We start from the raw sequence: 20,836 nt of genomic DNA on the forward strand, positions 1-20,836 counted from the left end.
TTGAATCGGATTGAGATGCGTGGGCCAAAATTCCTCCACACTGGTGTCAAAGACTCATCGACAATGATCACAACCACTTGATTGTGAAACTTGATTGCCTAATAACTGGTTGTGCCACAATGAGGGTGAATACTTTTTCACACAGGGCCGGCTTGGTTTGGATCACTTTTTTCCCCTTAATAAATAAAATCATCATTTAAAAATTCAGGTTATCTTTGGTTGATGATCTGAAACATATAGCTGTGACAAATATGCAAAAAAATCCTAAGAAATGAGGAAGAGGGAAAATTCTTTTTCACTGCACTAAGATTGACCTGGCTGCGAAAGGAAGGAGAAATGTGTGCACAGATCGCACAGAACTGACTCACTTCTGAGTTGGTTAAGATAAAGTTCCAGCCTGAATCATTATTCCTTTAGTTAGAAAGTTTTTATGCTGATTTTGCTCTTTTTCTTTTCCTCCCATAAGCGCCACTGAAGTGTTACCATAACTCTGCACTGCGTCCAGTAGCTGCTGACTAACTGTATGCTCACTCACCACCAAGCAGAATATGTGAAACGTTCTGTTTTGTATCCACGCTCTGATGCAGATATTTTTTATTGTACACTTGCTTAGTGGGCATCACCCTGCTTCTTTTTTCCTCTGTGAATGTAGGAGGCGTGTTTCACAGCAGTTTCTCTTACCCTTTGTTGGATTTAGTCATGTTATAACCAGTATAGCAACCGTCTCACACAACTTCAAACAACGCAGTTAAATCAAAATACAAACCAGCTGGTTAAACAACGCTGTTGTAAATTCTCTGCTGTCACTGCTGCTGTTACTGTGTGAAATCAAAATATTGCATTCAGCCAAGTGGCTCCTGGTACTTACAGGCAGGCGTTTTTATTACAGTTAAAACCACCAAAAATCTGGAAGGTGAAATTTTATTGTTTCCACTCTGTGTGAGAATAGATGTTTACCTCACTTTCTGTTTTTGGGCTTCATCTTCGTTCATCCCACAAGTAGTGCCCATTGTGGAAAAGGAAGTTAGAGAGCAGAAGTTCTTAGCCATTTAAAAACTCCTGGGTTTCTGCTTTCACTTGTCTGAGCAGACCTTGTACCCGGGTTTTATTATTATTATTATTATTGTAATATTCTGATGTTGCTTGCTGTATTTGTATTTGACGGCATCAACTTGATTTCTCTCGTGTGTTGTGCGCCCCCTAGCTTAGTCTGCATTAACTACTACAAAGTAAAATCCCAGCATTACAGTGTCTAAGACATAAAGGAGGACACCATCCTACTTGCAGTACTCTGTGTGAATAACACTCCACTCTTAAAGAAAAAAAGATTGCTGTTACATCTGCTGTGGCTTTTGCTTTTCTCAGTTAGCCATGCTTGATACTAATTTAACTACCTATTGTTGTGTTGTACTGTACTGCTAATCCAGTAAAAATGAAAAACAAAAGACAGACTGTGTGTTGCTGTGTAGTTTCATTTCTAAGCCAGCAGATATGATCTCTCCAGCATTTCCTGCTCTGCCCAGGAGTCTCCTCAAATGACAAAATATCAAATTCAACTTTAAAAATTCAAACATGAAATTTAGGAGGAAGGTCTTCTTTAGTCAAAAAATAAAATAAAATAAAATCCAGGAGCATGAGTTTAATGTTACGTAAAAATTTGACTGACACTCATGTCAAACTGCAATTTAGGTTTTATCTCATTTATTCATTCCTTTGTGTCACAAACAGTCCCTGAATTCAAGACAAATGGCTTTTTATACACTTTGTGAAGTTCATTTTGTGTACATTTCCTATAAAATACATGATACTGTTATATACTTTCAATCTAAAAACGGTAGAAAACCACGTTCTGTCTTGCACTGTTGGACAAGTGTATCGAAAGAAGCAGCTCGCAGTCGGCCAGCACGCACACTTTTACACATCCACAAGCTCACCTGTGATTTAAATTCAGTACAGGAAGAAGAAACGAAACATTCACAGAACTACAAGAGGCTAGTTAGTTCTTCCCGGTCTCCCTTTCATACAAACATGCATCCAATCAGGCAGACAGCTGCAGGGTATAGAAGGAAATTCATTTACTTAGTAAACACAAGATGAGCAGAAATTTGGGGCCACACTGTGTTTGTTTACAATTAAGAGGTAAGCTACAGGTATTACAGGGCGATGACCGGGCAGGATAGGTCGGTGGAGAAAGGACTTGCTACAGGAAGTTTTGAGTAACGGGCTAGATGTGTCTTCTAGCACCAAGTTCAATTTGAAATGATCAAAATGCGGAAAACGGCCCATTCTTATTCCCAGGACATCATACATGCTTGATGGCAATGTAGGGCTAACGCTGAGAACCCAAAAGCACAATCTTTACCTAAACTTCACCAAGAACCTTTTGGTTTCCAAAGCTTTCAAATAGGACACAAACCACAGCCTTCTAAAGCAGATATTATTACTCTGTACAAGTTACACAAAGAACACCTTGTGTTTATGTCCGCATTGCCAGAACGACAGTATATGATACCCTGGGATGAGAACGCTTTGAAGGAAACAAGCCTACGGAACAAGAGTGTAAATTCCAGTAACAACACCATATTCAAATCTAGGTGTCCTAAAACAGAAAAGCAGCAAATGTGTTTTTATCTTAGTGTCCCTCGGTGGGGGGTGAATTAATTTAAAAAAAAAAAAAAAAAAAAAAATCACAATGTCTTAATTATGTCACCGAAGGAGCTGATGTAGTACACATACTGTACATCCTGGACTCAGTGTTACTGGAGAAGAGTTTGACGTATGTTCTGATACTCTGGGCCAGCACCGTCTTCATCTTCCCAGCCAGTCACTCCTGTTCTACAGACCAGGTGTACACACAGTGCTCATGTTTATCCCAGGGCACTTTCCATATATGGTTCATAGATCTGAACAGTCTTAAATACAGCCTAAACCCCCCTCATTAGGGGCTCTATTAACACATAAAAGGAAAAATGTAATATTCATGGTCCAATAAGAACAGCCACATTAAGCAGAGTGAAAGAAAATGCCCATCTCTCGCCGCCTCTGTTCCTTAGGGCCTGGTCCAGCCTCTGCGACCTTTATTAAACATATTAGATTTTACACTAAAGCACAGGGATCCACTCCTTCAGACTGGTCAAAAGAGATGCATGGTGAGAGTTGTTGAGGTTCCTGACAGGGCTGGCACACTGTAAACCTGATGACGGGTGATTTCTGGTCAGAGTTCTCAAGTGTCAACCACGAGTCCGATCGGGTCGTGCTGAGGGCTCTCCAGAAGTGAGGAACTGTCAGGTGCAGCTGGGTGAGTGGGGTGGGACATGCCTGCACCTGAGCTGCAGCTCACACAACCCTGAGAGAGACAGCAACGCATTAAACACACGGTCACAGGAAACGAAAACAAAAATGTTCACAGTGAGTGATTCGTGGCGATACCTGTGTGTCTATTTCCTGTGGGATGGCATGCTGTTTGATCCATGGATGGACTTCAGCCAGCTCCACTCTCTGCTCTTGGCTGAACCAGGGCTGGAGGGGCTGAAGCACTCGAAGCTTCTCCCTGTCCTCCGCCAAAACCTTGTTCTGGTCCCTGCGGGGAGAGAAAGCATGAGATGATAAAGGATGATGAAGAAAAGGTAAAGGGCATGAAGATGAACTGTCTCCCCCATGTGTGACAAAAGTGGTATTGCACAGGGGTGATTCTCACACCTGTGAGGGGCATATTTGTTTGGGTTTCTAAACAGTATGGCACGTCGACACACCTGAAATGTAACCTGGACATAACTTGGCCGCTCCTGTCCAATCAAAATGGGCTTTGAGGGAATGCAAAGAAGTGACCTAAGTTTATCAGAATGGAAACCAACATGATCTTTCTGCTTTTAAAGGTGGATTAAAGAGATACCACTTCCTGCTAAACTGAAGGGATTCAGTGTAGAAAAGGCGGTTCATAGTCTCTGAGGCTGATTCATGCTGCTCTGTGGTATGCTTTTGGTTTATATCTTTTCACCCATTGCTTGTCTTCTTGTTTGTGCTTTTGTAAAAAAGTTAAATAAAAAAGAAAACATGTATAAGGCATAAGAAGTCCATCTAACTGGTATAAATATAAATAAGCACAGTACTGTGAAGACGGCTTTGGTGTTTATTGTACTCCCCGATTAGATAATATCATTACATAATCAAATCAGCAGGTAGCCCTTTTGCTGTACCATTTGGCTTTGAATAAGCGAAGCCATCAGACAAAAAGACTAAATACCTTGCCACATTAAACAAGGTGAGACATTTAGATAAGATGACAGTGTTTGAGAATCATGAAAAGGACTGCTAAAAAGAACAAAAAAAACAACACTTGCACATGTTTTGACTTTATGAGCCTCATAAAAGCCTCACCTTTAACCTTACTGCGCTTACTCAGTCAACTAGTGAGTATAATCCTCACTTTATATTGAAGATAAATGATTTTTAGTACAAAGCACCAGGTTTCAAAGGCCACTGTGAAAGTGTCACGGGGGGGGGGGGGGGGAGCAATGCTGATATACACTGAACAGGCTGACATTATTTCTGTTCATGCTTGCATTAGTTACTTTTGTGCCTCTGTTACTATAAAACAGAACGCATTTGCAATTGTAAATCAAACTTGAGAGCTCGATCGCAAATGGATTACACTGACTTCAAATGTGGCTCTAAAATGTGATTTGTGAATCCTAAAGCTTAGAAACTTGTTTGAAAAGTAGGCGGGACCCACGCTGAAAGAAGTACTCTCTCTCTGTTGGCCAGACTCGATTGGAGGGACAGCTTGGAAATATCTACAGTTTATAAACGAGATGGGTGATGGGTTAAACAAATACACGTTTCTGTTAATCTTTAACTGGATTTACATTTTCATCAGAAAGTCATCTTGCATTTAAAAAAAAAAAAAAAAAAAAACTGAGCGCGGTGTTCAGAGTTCGCTCTGAAAATGACAAGAAAGACACAAAAGTAATTCCACACACAAATCTGTAATGCCAAAATAGCTTTTCTCAAGAATGCGTTTCCCTTTTATCCATTATTAATTAAGTGTATTGGTGTACCTGGTGTGGATCTGGTATGTCATCATGACACGCTCGGGCGTGTGCTGGATCATGCTCCACAGGGAGTTTTCCGACTGATTCTCGAAGGTGTGTTTGTGCTCTGCCAGGGTCTCCAGACTCTTACGAGCTTTGCGTGACGTGTCCGATGAATCGTTGCTGGCAAAGTATTTACTGCTGTTGCTGCTGCCTGTAACCCAGGGAAAAATTCATTCACATCCTTCCATCCTACTCTTAACTGAAAATGCTGTTCCTCTGTTTTGCATTTGCATGGCATTCTTTTACTTGTTTGCATCATGCAGCAACATTTAGAAGCTTGGTGTACACGGACATTGGAAACTGAAAGTCAAAACTATAACAACTAGACTTATGCTTTACAAATATGGTGCAAAAAAGGCAGTTTTTGCATGAATTGCATGCATGCATATTGCCTTTCTTACCAGTGTGTGAAGTAGAGGTTCCATTGGAGCCAGATCCAGACCCCAGTGAGCCTCCAGACTCCCCTGATCCAGACCCTGAGGCATTGGAGCCAGTCCCTGACCTGGCGTCCTCCTGAAGCAGTAAGTCAAGGAGCTCGCTGGATGTTGACTGGGCATCATGGTTGCCAGACTCTCCTGCGACATCACGCTAATCATAAAAAAGATGGTCAGAAATCAGTCGGCAATTTAGAGTGAGAAAACTATCAGACCTATACTCAACCCATACCTGTTGTAAAAGGTGGTAGATTGACTCACCTCATTGGCATGTTGTTCATGGAGGCTCTCGGCGTGGTTGTGCCCAGTGCTGCTCTGCCCTTCACTCGGTTTGGGCAGTTCTTCCTGCAGCAGATTGAGCTGCAGTGGAGAACTTGAGCGAGAACTAGAGAACAAAGCTGTAGGCCCAGCCGCTTCCTCTTCTTCGCCGACAGATGAACTTGCTCTGGGTGAGCAAAGTAAAAGGCCTGGGGATGTTTGAGAATGGGGACCAGGCTGGGCCTGGAACTGAGGCTGAGGGAAAGGTGCACTGACAGGGGCATACCCTGTCATAGTGATGGGTATTTGGGGAAGTATAGACTGAGCTGACTGTGGATAAATGGATGGGTAACCTGGGGTAAAAGTGGGGTAGTTGGGCAGGATGACAGCCATGACTGGAGCCATGAAAGAAGGGTTGAAGGTCTGTGTTGGAGCTATGGGTTGCAGGTTGTGAAAGTTTTGGGTATTCTGAACATTCTGAATGGTCTCCATTTGGATTTGCTGCATGCCTGGCAGGCTCTGAGTAGGTTGCATTATGTTGAAGTTGTAGCTGAGCTGGTCAGGAGGATGGAGCCCCGTAGGAGCTGCTCCAGGCAGCTGTTGTGTCCTGGGTGATTGCTCCGGGCCGGGCTTCCCCATTACAGGAAAGAATGGCACCTGGACTGGAGATGTTTGGCTGTAGGGTGCTCCCACCTGGGGCTGGGAGGACTCTGAGGAGGGCCATGAGGAGTCAGGGACACGGCGAGCGAGTTCAGGAGGGGAGGCATAGCTGTCTGACGAACCCTGGGGTTTGGGACGCTTGTGTCTTGGCTTCCCTTTTCGAGAACGATTCCAACCTCCGGCACTCAGTGGACGCAGGTAGTCTCCTGCAGTGAATGTATAGAGATCATAGAATCTAATTAAAGTTGCACAAAAATTTGCACCAACAGTCAAAGGAGCTTGCAAAGAAAAGTGTCTGGACTTCTTTAAGTTACTAGTCCACCATTTGACCTTAGAACTGAAGAAGCTTCTCGGATGAGAGGTGAAACGTCTTCAAGTAACTTAAAGAAGTCCAGACGCTTTTCTTTGCAAGCTCCTTTGACTACGATGACCTGGATGACTGAGAACCTTCACAGACACATTTGCACCAACACTTTGTCAGATTTCAAAACATCAGCTGCGTTGCTAAAGAAATATTCAACAAACCTGGGTGGTGGGAGTGAGCAAAAGAGCTGTTGTCCAGCTGCAGATATGAGCTGTAAGGGCTCTGAAGGATGCGATGGCGGAATCGATCTACATATTCTTGCTCCTCCTTCTGGGTGTGAGCTGACAGCACCTCCTTGGTGAGACCAACAAACCTTCTTTCCTCTGCGGCAGGGCTTGGAGCTGGACGGACAGGGGTTGGGGCAGGATCAGCAGGCTCACTGCCCATCGGGGCATCCTCCAGTGCTGTGGCTTCTAACAGAAAAACATAGGGGGGGGGGGGGCAGTGTCAAAAGAAAGCACTAAATGTTTCTCTGTGTGCAAAACTCCTGAGAGAATTTTGAAATTTTACCATTAAGAGAGAAAAAAAAAAAGAAGCATCTGAGCAGGTCTCACTCATGATATAAGACTATGTTTATATACCTGACTCAGGCTGTGGCACGTGCACTATGGTACTGCTGTATGAACACTGGCTGGTGACCGAGACAACACTCATGGCTTTAGTAGACATGGTGATGTCTGTAAGAGGTGCCCCGACTACAGCTGGAGTTGGAGGGCTCACTGACACCTCAGTCTCCACCACGACTGCTGAAAAGTGAGAAAAAACAAATGCCAGGAGCAAAACGAGTTTATATGACAGAAACATTGCAGCCTTTCACCCTAAAAGTAACAGAATGCTAAGCCATGTGCTGTGTGTGGGTTTATACCATTTGAAATCTCCTGAGCTGTGTCAGTGGCTCCTGCAGGCTTGTCATCTTCTGAGGTAGAGGATGAGGAAGAAGAGGTTACCAAGGAATGAGATTCACTCTTCCGCTTGAGGGCTGGACCTGTACAGCTCTCTAAATATCTGGTTACACACAAGAAATGTGCGCAAACCAACAGGGAAAGCAGGAGTCAATATTATGACAAGGACTGAGTGCTGCAGAAAAAAAAAGTCATGTTTATCGCCACACACCTGATGATGTTATCCACACAGTTGATTTGCTGATAGGAGGGAATGTGTGTTTGCTTCCTGCTCACTTTGTGCTCTCTGACCTCAGCATTGGAGGCTGAAGAGGGTAGAGGAGCTGGCAAAATAAACAGCCAACATTTAAAATATCTGCCAATTTTAAAAAACACATTTTAACTGTTTTGTACTCAGTGGATGTGAAACTGCGATACCTGTGACACGTTTTCCAAGGAAAGCAATTTTGTGGTTGGAATCCAGATAAGCCTGCTGGCCCCAACTCTTCACTCTGTTTACATCAGCACAGATCTGCTGTAAAGTCATCTGGAACACACAAACAGACGAACACAGCACCCCCCAAAAAAGTGCATGAGTAACCATGGCAATAGATAGTTAGGCAACTGGGTGACATGTGAATTCCTGGATGATGACCTCACTGTGATGTCTTACCGGTTCCCGGTGTGAGTCCTCCCATACGTTGCCATTGCTGTCACTTGAAGATGCAATGCTGATGTAGTGCTCGTGAGAGCCGTTGCTGCCTAAACTACCGTAACCACTGGAGCCATTGTTGTGAACGGGCTGTAAAGAAGAGACACAAGGAAGAACAGATTAATGCTGCTGTTTAACAGATATTAATGCTTCTTTTTTTCAGCCTGTGTACAGCAACCAAAAAGCAAAAACCACACATACTACAACTCCAACCCATTTAGTATGAATCATTTTTTTATTTTTTCCCTTTTTCTGACAGGACTGAAACATGATCAGCTTTTATATGTTATTACGCTGATACCAGCATGATACCAGCACCTTTGTTGCATTACAGCAACAAAGGATTTAAAGTGAGTGCTTTCTGGAATTCATTTATTCAGCAACGACATATTCACCTGTAGGAAAAGCTTATAGATCTTTGCCTGAAGATCTTTTATTTCCTCGTGAGTTACTGGAACAAACTCCTTTGCTTTAGCAGCAAACACATCCTCATTCAGAGGACTCCTGTAGGCAAAGGCAGTAAACAGAGTGATGTTATCTTTGTTACTGCGTCATTCATGTAATCGCACACCATTTTCACAGAAACCCAGGGGGATTACACAACAGACACCAAACTCTACACCTCAGCACACATTTTTGTCGTCTTGGGGTTTAGATTTTATGCTTATGGAACTTACGTCCTGACTTTGTGGCGCCCGATGATGAAGGCCACCTTCCGGCTCCATGGGTTGATGAAGCTGGACCAGCTGGTATCCAAGGTGATGTAGTCTCCATTCTGACAGTGCAGACGCACGGGAGAATGTTCAAATGGAGGCTGGCCCGCATGCTTCAAGACTAAGCAAGGCATGAAGAATAAATAAATAAATAAATAAATAAATAAATAAATAAATAAATAAATAAATAAAATGTATGACAAAAATACAGTCACGGTAAAAAGAAATTACTGTCAATTCTAAAGATTTGTATTAGGACATAATAATAAAAATATTATGATATTTAAACTGTTTCACTATTTATTTAGTACTAAAATAAGCCAAAACGCTGAAGCGGTGTGTTAAAAACTAAATATATCCCATGATTCAATAGCTTTTAGAGCCACCTTTAGCAGCAATAACTTGAAGTAATAATTTTCTGTATGATGTCAGAAACTTTATCGGTCTCTCAAATCATTGTGAAGGAATTCTGACCCACTCCTCTTTCCAGTGTTGCTTCACTTCATTGAGGTTTGTGGTATTTGTTTATGTATAACTCTTAACCAAGGGAAAGCATTTCAGTCAGGTTGAGGTCTGGACAATTGCAACACACTGATTCTTTTCTTTTTCAGACAGGCTGTTGTAGTTATTCTGCTTACACGTGCCCTCACAAATGACTGTAGAATACATTGCAGTCCATTAACTCCTCTGCATACCGAAGTGTCCAGGTCCTGTGGCTGCAACACAAGCTTAAGTGATCACCCCCACCCGGCCCCATTACCGTGCTTTACAGTTTGTATGAGGCGTTTGTGCTGATATGCTCTGTTGATGCCATCCAAACATGGCGTTGTGCATTATGGCCAAACACCTCAATTTTTGGTCTCATTTGTCCCACGGAGTCCTGTGGTTTGTTCTATTCTTCAAACCTAAACTGTGCTACGTTGTTCTTTTTAGAGGGAAGAAGCATTCTCCTGGCAACCCAACTAAACAAGCCATACTTGTTCAGTCTTTTTCTAATTGTCCTGTCATGAACTTTAACATTTAAAATGCTAACTGAGGCCTGTGGAGTCTGGGAAGTTCACTCCTGGAAAGACTGGCAAATGTTTGGAATGTTTTCCACTTGAATGTGAATAGTATTTCACACTGCAGAATGATGGAATTCCAATTGCTTGGAAAAAGGCTAATAATCCTTCTTTAAGATCACTGCTGATGTCATTTCTCCTCTGCATCATGTTAACAGATATGTTAACACTCCAGACCACCAAACTGCCCAAATGTCTGCTTTCATAGAGGTGCTCACATTTGCGTCAAGAGCAGCACCCTGGTTTCTACTTATTCTCTCAACTACAGTACTATGGAAGAAGTAAGAGCACTTAGTTTTTCAAACACTGCTTTTGCATTTTTCCCTAATTTTTGTTAATTATGACATAGTGTATTATTTAACTTGCTGTTGATCACCTCAGGTTGATCTTTGTCTAATTAATTAATTATTTTTTATTGTGTGATGAAAGGTAAAATCTTATAATTTCAAAGCGTGTGTAAATGCTTAGGATAAACACCTTGCTTTGGTTGATTAATTTACTACTACTACTAGCTATTTTATTATTTGTCTGGCATTTTGTACAGTATAATGAAAAAGAGAATATCTATCTATTTAAATATACAATTTGAGTCAGCTCATTGAAATGCAGAGTTTTCTTATCAGCAGACTAAACTTTTGCACTCATCCTCCCCACAAACTCACCTTTCCGGTGCATGGCTAGCATGAGGGGGCGGTCCTCTGGGTGAATGCAAGTCAGCAACGACGTGCCTATCAGATCCTGAGGAAGGTATCCAAGCAAAGGCACGGCCCTGTGAACAGTCAGCATAAAAATCAGCTCTTTTCATACACTGCCATTAATTTTCAAAGCTTGGGACTGGAAATTTGTGTGTATTGACCTGTCATCAACTTCCAGAAACACACAACCAGGGGAGTGTGTTGTGGTAAAGATGCGCTTGTCCATGGGAATCCGAGGTGCTGCATACACAAATCATATAAACACCAGTGCAAAACATGAATAAACAGTGGTTATAAGTTCATCAGAAATACCAGAAGAGTTTCTCAGAAAGTGTTTGGGGTTATTATAGATAAAATTGCATTGACCTATCAGAGCATCAAAGCTGCATGTTAAAAGACAAACACGGTATCATACCTTCATATCCAGAGATGATGCGTTCAGCCAGTGCCAGGCAGCACGGCTCCTCCTCCTCCCCACTGCCCCCAGATCCCTGCACCTTCAGCTGGTAGGGTGTTATCCGAAATGGGTTGTAACGCATCTCACCCTCACGATCCTTCCCACCCCTAAAACACACAAGACACAAAAATCATATCCGAATTTATTGTGATCAAAGATGAAAACAGGAAACGTTACCTGCACCAGTTTCAAACCCTAAAATAAAGATCTAATGAAAAATGAAAACAATTACTTCAAATTTCAGTGATATCTATTGGTACAAGTTGATGACAGCTAATTTAATTCTTGTAAGAATGTGTGAAATGAATATTTTCTATGGCTATGGAGGTACTTTCAGTCACAAGAGCTGATGGATAATCATGTTTGATTTGGCACACATTTTACACCAGAAGCCCCTCCTAACACAACCCTCATATTTATCCAGGCGTGTGTCTCCTCCTGGTCTCAGACTGGGAATCTTTTGCACATAAAATGAATGTGTTAACCACTACACCATGGACCGAGCACAGTTTCTACAGACACATTCATTAAAAAGCATGTATTGATGGAATTCCTTATAGAGGAAGAGTTGACAATCAGAACGAAACTTCATTACACCCTGCAGGAAATTTTGTAACAGTCGCACAAGCTTGTAGACGTTACACAATTCTAATAATAAAAAAACAACAATCATAATTTAAAAACCCTGAAATTACTGCAGTTTATAGTCCGGATACACAAGGGCAACATCAGATGTAGGGTTTAATGGAATTTAGCTCATATATTTTATTAAATGTGCATTTAAAAAAAAAAATTATTGTTTAAGGAATTAAGGGATATGTAGAAAAAAAAAAGTACTGACCTGATTCGGCAGAAGAAGGACTTGACCTGGGCACAATCAAACAAAACGCCGGCTACAGAGAAAAAGAAGCGAGAGAAGTCAGTTAGCCATATTCTCTTTCATTATTTCTGTTAGATACCCACTGAGACACTAGCATGTGCAAACTAACTTAAAAAACAAAACTGTGCCGTCCCTGTGCCGTATTTTATTTATTTAATCTAAATAAATAAATAAAATACAGCACCTGTGTGCGAGTTGCTCCAAGGTGGCAAATGGGGTTGCGCAGTGTGTGAATAGAAGACGTTGACATCTTGGTGGAAGAGCAGCTCCACAAATTTGGCGGACTCCAGAAACTTCCTCTTGCAGCACAGGATGCTGGGAGCCTGCTCAGACGCGTAGAGGACGCGGCCGCTGGCCAGGGAGAAAACCACCACGAAGGAATCCTACAAACAGGTAAAGAGATGTACGCACCCAGAAGAACATGCACAAGCAAGCAAAGTCACAGACACACACAAAAGCAATAAACACACATACACTCACACACCCGCTCAGGAGTGAGGCAAAATAAATGTACATATGCATGTGTATTTGCATCTTTAAGACTGCCTCAAAACAGGATTTCAGAACAGCTCTAAACAAATGCTTAGTGGGTCCTATGACATCTTCAGTGATGCATTAAAAAAGGGACAATAACATCAGAACCTGTGACCTGTGCATCTAAGTTTGATGTGCATACCGTATTTTTAAGGGTGTGTTCTGAGGTGACTCTCTCCAGCTCTTCCAGGGTGCAAACAGTGGCATTTCTCCGCTCGTCCTGCCCATTTTGCATGAGCAGTTTATAGTATTCACTATTAGCTACAGGTGACAAACCAAGGCACAAAAACAGTATCAGTATTTGGAGAAAAATAAATAGTGTTTTCTTAAGATTCTACATGGACTCTTCTGTATTTAGTCAGGTTACCTTGCACTTGTTTGACACAGTTGAGCGCGTAATGTAAGGCCTCCACAGTGCTGGCTTTGCTGCGGCTGCGTTTGTCTGATGGAAGCCTCTTTTTCATCTCAGCCACTGCATTCATCACCTCTCTGTGGTCCTGCCCTTTGCCAGCCTCTGCATGCTCGCTGCTACATATGCACAGAAACAGCATAAAAAGATAAGTATTTCTCACAGTTACTTAAGTAGTTAAGATTCACTCTGTCTGACATAGTTAGCATTTTTGTCACCATTATACCATGAATAGATCATAGCACAGACGCAGAACTTCAGGATCAGCTGGTAAAAAGCATCTTCCCAGTTTATTTTGGGAAACTCTGGCTTGTTTTCTTCTATGCCAAAATTCTTGCAATGCTGCAAGAAAGTTAAAACCCTGGCTGTTGTCACAGTGTGTTGTACTCCATTTGTCAGAGCCACATGCTAACAGTGTAGCAATAGTAATAGATAAAAAGCTCTCACATGGTGTTGTGGATCTTTGCAGAAATTAGGGTCAGAAAGGCACCATAGAAAGTCCCCAAAAAAGGCTAAATGGTGAGAGCACATGGAGTTAAATACCTCTTAGCTGAAACTGAGGTGGATCCCGAAGCACTTCCAGGGCTGTGATTGGTTGATGAACACAGGTCGTGTGAACCACTCGCCATTTCTTCATCTTCCTGTCCCACCTCTCCACCTGAAACTCCACTTTCTTCACCCCCGAGGTGCTTGGACGTTTCCCTGCCGTTCTGCTTCCCGGACAACTCCTGCTCCACCTCTCCACCGTTCGCTGTGGCTGACAGCAATGCAGGCTCCTCGCCATGTAGTCCGCTGTCACCTCCTGGCATCACCACACTTTGGTCACACATCAATTATTTTTCTTTCCAGTTACAATAGTCGGTAAGGGTCTTCATATGTTCAACCAAAGGGAATGGGTTCCATGTGGTAACAATGAACTGACTTTCATTCAGTCAGTGCTGAATGTTGGATGAAGTGGTCTGTTTTTTCCACTGCAAACAGAAGAAAATAAACAAAAAGCCTGAGTTTAGTTATTATTGCATAGAAGGTATATGGAACAAATTTCCCACGTGTGGGACTAATCAAGTTTTATGTTATGCCAGAGGCAAGATTTAGGAAAATCAGTACAGGTAGTAGGGCTCTGCGATATGACCAAAATCTCATATCCCGATATAAGAATTCTATCGTCCCGATAACGATATATAAATCACAAAAATGTAACATTTTCTGTAAATTCTGTGAATCTCGGGCGGCTCATCTTGCGGGAAGTGTTTCCAGCTGCGCATCATGTAGCTGGAGTCGAGTGTTTTAAGCGATGCATGAAACTATACTCTTTTTTACTTCTCATCAGTAAATAATCTGCTCTTTCACGTGATTCAGTTTATTTTGAAAAGTCTCAACAGGATCTTGAGCTTTATTGTGAAAGGTTTATGTGGAACATAAACAAGCGGACACGCGATGCTGTTACCGTCATTGTTGCTAACCACAACGCATAAAAACAGGCTCTTGTCCGTCCGTAGTGTGGTTATATAAAATATAAGAGAAAGAGAGAACTTTACAAAATTAATATACCCACTACAGTGACCATCAAAACGATGAAAAAATATTGCCGTAAACAATTTATTTTGCGACACCACGAAACAAACAATAGCGTAAAATGAAATGATAGACGTTTTTATATTGTCATCCGATATATATCGTTATATCGAACAGCCCTAACAGGTAGTACAACAGAAACACTGAACTCTATGAAAGCAGCTGTCTCTCAGTTAGGACTGGGCTATATCATACCGTTCACGGTAATACCGGTGTAATGTTGAGCAACGATAAGAAAATGAAATATCGTGATAGAATATGGGTAAAACGCGCATGCGCAGTGCCTTCGTTTACATACGCACATGGCGGTGACGCAGAATGAGAAGAGCGAAAGTGGATCGTTAACTGAAACAGATGAACCAGAATTGGTTTGTAAAAATGCTGGAACTTCAATGGTGTGGAACTGGTTTGGCTTTCATCTAGGGCTGCTCGATTATGGCAAAAATGATAATCACGATTATTTTCACTGAAATTGAGATCACGATTATTTGACGATATTTATTTAACCCTTTAAGATCTACTATAGAACCAAGTCCACCAGAGCTTATATTATTTTTTTACATGCTGTAGTGCCATTTGTGGGAGCATTTCAAGTTGCTATACATCAATACAACTGTTATAGCCCATATTTTAATAATATGTATGCATTAAGTGCATAGTAATTACATAAATTGCAAAAAAGTGCAATAAACTACAAAAAAAATTGAAAATCGCTTTTGTTTTGTTTACATATATTTCTACTTGGAGAAATTTAAGAGGTTTATCCCTCAAAACTTTAAATACAATAAAGTTGCAAAAAATAGTTTCCCACCACAGGAAATTTATTTTGAGTGTCTTCATAGTTTTATTTTGGAGATACAGCAATTTTTATATACTGCAGGAAAAACAAAAAACAATCCTATGATGCAAATTTGCAAAGAAAACAGCAGGTGCATCATTTCACTGTGGGAAGTGTTACGAACAGCTGATAGGAACGGCAAAGCGTGTTTCTGGAATATTATGTTTTTGTTCCTCCAAGCGCTTTTTATGCAATTTTTGCAAAGCTATATGTGGAACGAAACCGTGACCGAGGACAAGCTGATGGCATCAGATGTAAGTACAACTCCTCCGGTTTCATATGCAAAACAAATTATTGCGCTAGCTTACACGGTTCAGGTTCTACAGGGATTTAAAAGTAGTTACGCAAAACGGAGCGTGCTGCTCTGACCGGCTTTAAAGGGTTAACAATGACTTTAAAATAATAATATAAAATGGTGTGCAACACCACTGAAGTTTTTTTTTTTTAAACTCTCTTTTCAACCAACGGCAGTCACTCTCCAAATAACTTCTGCTTAGCTTTCCGGGCTTCCCTCGGGTCCTCTTAATCAGCGGTCTCCAACCTTTTTTGCGCCACGGACCGGTTTATGCCCGACAATATTTTCACGGACCGGCCTTTAAGGTGTCGCGGATAAATGAGGGAGGGGCTAATAATCGGCTCAGTCATTTTTAATGATCGTTGAAAGCCCAGATCGTAATCGTGATTTAAATTCGATTAATTGAGCAGCCCTACTTTCATCCGTCAGATACACAACAAAGCACTATTTTTGGTAGCGCATGCTAGCGGGCCATCGTTATTACCGTGTTTTTTGGAAAACACGGCACACTTAAAATCAATCCTTTGATTTTTCTGAAAATCGACAGTGCCCCTTATAATCCCGTGTGCCTTATGTATGAATTCTGGTTGTGTTTACTGACCTCTAATTGATTTTATGTGGTACATGGTGCTCGAATATCTGTCAAATGTTTCAGTACGACTTTGCTAAGCTACGAACCCGCACCGCTTGATGGATTGTCGGAGCATTACGGCTATCGTAGGCAGGCGCCTCGCGGAGTGATACGTACTGTGCTTCAAGATAATATTACCGTACTGTGTGTGTGTATAACCTCTTTTTAAGTTTTGTGGATATGGTTATGCTCAGGATATGTCAGCCAATTTCCACTGGAAATGCCTTTTGGTTAAACTGTCAGCAAGGAATTTGCATTTGCACTGTTAATTTTTTATATAACCTTAATGCACTTAAAAAAGCTGCTTGTTTAAGTGAAAATACATTAATGGGGTTTTTTTTTTTTGCACTAATAAAGTTGAGGAGTTTTAAAGCATTTTGTCTAGTGTCAATTATATCGTCAGTTATATCGTTATCGCAAATTTTCAAATGTATATCGTGATAAATATTTTTGGTCTACTCTCAGTCGTGTAGACTCTCAATAAACACATCCATCGATGTCTCATCAGGCAAGACGTGATAGCATTTTTACCAAACTAAAATAAACGCTATATATATATATATATATATATATATATATATATATATATATATATTTTTTTTTTTTTTTTTTTTTCCAAGTTCACTTAGTTTTTTATTTTCAAAAGTCTTGTTGTTATTTTCTTTTTGGTACATGTTTTTTTTTCCACATCTAGTTTCAGTTTGTAGCTTAGTTTAAGTAAACTGTAGTAAACTTAATCTCATTTATGAGGAGCCAAACTGTATTTTACACCTTACAAATTGAAAACATTCATGTTTAAACAGCGAAACTAAGGCGTTATTGTTGCAGATCTCAGCTGGCTTGGTCTCTGACCACCAATGACACTGAGGATCCTGTTCTTGCATTACGCCCACAAACACGTCCTTGTGTTAGTATTTCATTTCAGATTTAGCCAGTGAAAACATATTTTTTAATAAAGTGTTGTGCAGTGACAGATCTTTTCTCTTACATTTTTCAACAGCACTTCTTGTTAAAGTGTGACTTTTTGGAAAAACTTTAACACTTCTGTAGGTCATCATTAAGTCAACCTACCTAATAAGCAACTGCTCATACCCCTACAGACAGATCATGCATGACACCTTAAAGGCCAATGCGACCTGGAAGCAGATAATCTTCAGCATGGAAAAAAATCACGGTTGGCAATCATGAAAGTTGGGAATCTTGCCAGTGAACTTTTTCTCAAATAAGTGGCAAAATGTATTTCCAAAGATATTAACAGCATATGCAGAGAATCATCCCCAGTTGGAATCCCCATCCACCTCACATTCAATTCCTCTGCTTGTAGGATCATCCAATCATAAGCAAGTTGCTTTAAAGGGAGGGTTTCCTCCAATGAGAGGTAAAACAGCATGAGTCAAGGAGAATAAACTGAGGGCCGGAGGATTATGGTGAATTACAAATTTTAGAAAGCTACTACAAGCCTACAGTCCTAGAATAAAAAATATAGAGCTAGAAATATATTCACATGTCCACTTTAAACTTGGGGCATGGGTGATGTGCCAAAGGCTTTAAAATTGGAAGCAAACACTTGTCTTCTTTTGAAAGTACGAGCATGTTATTGCCAAACATAAACAAGTAAAAAATGTTCTGTGCAAATGTGAACAAACACAATCTGCCATGTTATTTAATACTACTCAGCTGTCTGGCCATAAAACTGACTCACTGCTTTCTGACTCTCTCCCAGCATCCGCGATTTATGCACATCTCATCCATCAATACTGCCAAGACCAGGTAAGGCTCTGCCAGATATAATAATGTGATACTGGGTTACATAATAGCTGTTACTAATTATGCATTTACATTTTTTGCAATCCCTGCAAACGCAGGTTTTAAAAAAAAAAATCAAACCCTGTGATTCTATAGGCTGTTTTATCCAATATTTTCATCAGAGTCATCAGAGGAAATCGCTTGTCTTCCAGCCATCTTGGGCGAGTTTTTTTCTCTATGGTATTGGTATAATTAAACAAACTCCAGCTGCCACCACATCCATATGGCACTGTGACCAGACACTGAGAATAAAGACAGAGGGACAGAAACTGAGAAGCAAAAGCAGGAGGGAGTGAAAGTACCCTGCATCGTTCATCAGGTCTTCATAGGAGGATTACATAACTGATTTGCTCAATTCAGAATGCATAAAACATTATGCTATTGAGATATTATACATGTACTGACGTGCACAACACAACGCGTGATTGTTGTTGCATACATAGGATGCTGTGGTCCTTTCTCACTTATGCAGCACAACAACACACTTGACCTAGGCTGTTGCTCTGTACTTGCACCTGCATGCACACTGCAACACAGCTCAACACCATCACAGACTGCTTCCAGAAGTCACCTAAAAAGCTAAGATAAGCTATTGCACAAGCAAAACTGAAAGTCAACATTATTACCTGTTTTACAGGCTTTTTTTTTTTAATTTATTGTTAACGTTCAGCAGAAGCCTACAACTTACTCCCCCTCACCATATGAACCCAGTGACCCAAGTAAGTCCAGAGGCCACCTCACAATGCTTTGAAGGAGTGACAGCAACTCCACTCCGGTGGAAGCTATAGCACCACACCTGACTTGCCACTGGGCAGCTTCTAGTTTCAGTGAAGTCCCCTACCCAGAGTTATTACATAGCGCTTTATCTATCAAGACCTCTCATATACATTTTTAAAATTTCTATTTTATTTTTATTTAGTTCTTTTTCAATTAATTCCCATTAGTTTATTTTCAGTTTGCTTGGGTTTTTTGTGTGCCAGGTTTAGCTGGGTTGCTGTAATATACTGGGTATTTATCAGGGGCAATATCCGCAGTGTGTATAAAACCTGCACTGTCTATGGAAGTATCAGAAAGGTTCAGACAGTAAAATACAAACACAGCATTTAGTGAGGGCAATTAACTCCCACTCATGTAATCATGCCAATCTCAATAATCATATGCACCCATGCCTCATCATGCCTGCTGTGTAAGCACATCTGGACAAAGCGACAAAGCTAAAACTTAATGTAGTTTAGTGTTAAGACCTTTTAACCGCCGTGAGAGTTCGGGTTGCTTGGTGAAAACAGCGCCCCCTACAGTAACTGGATACGAAGGTCGCAATAACGCAATAAACTGATAGCCTGTTAGCTACTGTATTAGCAAGTATAATAGGTTGCTTTTTAAGTAATGCACCGTATGCAAATCTGAGCAACAAAAGCTTTAGTTTGTTACCAACTTGCCAGCCAACACAGCGCAACCCGTGAGCTCCAGCCCCCTGACTTACGGCAGACGTTATACAGCTAACATGAGCAACACACACTGCTTACACCACTGCTTACAGTCAAGTCAGCATTCACTCCTTGGAGAAGCAAAAAGCCCAAACCACAATAATACACATTCGCAACGACTTCATAGCACACAAAAAAGGCAATGATTCAATTTCACATGTTTACATCCACTGTTGTCTCTAGCTGAAGCCGTGCGTCAGGTGGTTAGCTAGTTTATCGAGAAAGCTAACTCACCAATTACGCCCCCAATTTTTCGTCTTTTGGTGGAATATTTACCTTTCCCGCTCCACGTGTGTCTTGGCTCAAGATTAAAAAGTTACGAGTCTCCTTAATTGATCACCGGACCGCATCAGAAAGTATTTTGTTTCAGTTATATCTCAGTCACGTAGCTACGTCGTCATCCATCCCAGAGCGGCGGACACATTTGTGCAACGTGAGCCCGGCATAGCATAACCACGCCCATTAAGCGATGATTGGGCAGGTGGATTTTACATTTATTATTGGATTGGATAGCAAACCAGATGTAGGCGTGTCTGCCGCGGCATGTCTGTTGGGTGGCTTGCTGGCGATTCACGTGGATTCCCATGTTACGCAACCGAGAAACAACAAGCCTGAAGCACACTGTGCGAGCGATGACACTACCAGCCCGCTGCGTCCCCGCCCCTACCGCTAAATGAATGAACAGAGTCGTTGCATGGTCCAGCTGCTGCAGTGCACGTAGCAGGGAGTTTGGACATTTGACTTCTTTTTGTTTGGTTAAATTGTTGTCAGTTATTGAACATCATCTTAGTAAAGTCTCTTAAGTAAAAAAAATAAAAAATAAAAATTACAAGAAAATGGGAGCTATCAGTAATTTTAATAGATTTTGTCATTAAGCAAATGAAAAGGAAGGCAAAGAATGCCACATACTTGTATATCCTTATTCATTAATTGTAAATAATATTATTTTACATTATATTTAAAAAATTTGCAACAATAATATGCAATCTAATTATTCTCAGTTGTCATGTTGATTATCTTTATGACACAATGACATTTGCTTGAAAGCACAAC

At 41.1% G+C, this 20,836-nt stretch overlaps 1 protein-coding gene across 1 annotated transcript; it reads right to left on the bottom strand.

Moving 5' to 3' along the window:
* Positions 1 to 1,679: 1,679 nt before the first annotated feature.
* per3 (period circadian clock 3) lies at positions 1,680 to 20,242 on the bottom strand. Its single transcript, XM_026168347.1, is given in 23 exon segments — positions 1,680 to 3,306; positions 3,308 to 3,346; positions 3,430 to 3,580; positions 5,058 to 5,244; positions 5,495 to 5,681; positions 5,789 to 6,651; positions 6,971 to 7,222; positions 7,391 to 7,555; positions 7,675 to 7,814; positions 7,923 to 8,034; positions 8,129 to 8,237; positions 8,364 to 8,492; positions 8,798 to 8,906; positions 9,080 to 9,236; positions 10,839 to 10,945; positions 11,033 to 11,111; positions 11,287 to 11,435; positions 12,170 to 12,221; positions 12,393 to 12,591; positions 12,885 to 13,003; positions 13,110 to 13,270; positions 13,695 to 14,122; positions 20,060 to 20,242. Coding segments are annotated over 22 exon segments (3,963 nt in total). The 5' UTR covers positions 13,982 to 14,122; positions 20,060 to 20,242; the 3' UTR covers positions 1,680 to 3,096.
* Positions 20,243 to 20,836: the final 594 nt, after the last annotated feature.

The sequence above is a fragment of the Astatotilapia calliptera genome, chromosome 5 (assembly GCF_900246225.1).
Source record: "Astatotilapia calliptera chromosome 5, fAstCal1.2, whole genome shotgun sequence".
In the NCBI taxonomy this organism is placed as follows: Eukaryota; Metazoa; Chordata; class Actinopteri; order Cichliformes; family Cichlidae; genus Astatotilapia; species Astatotilapia calliptera.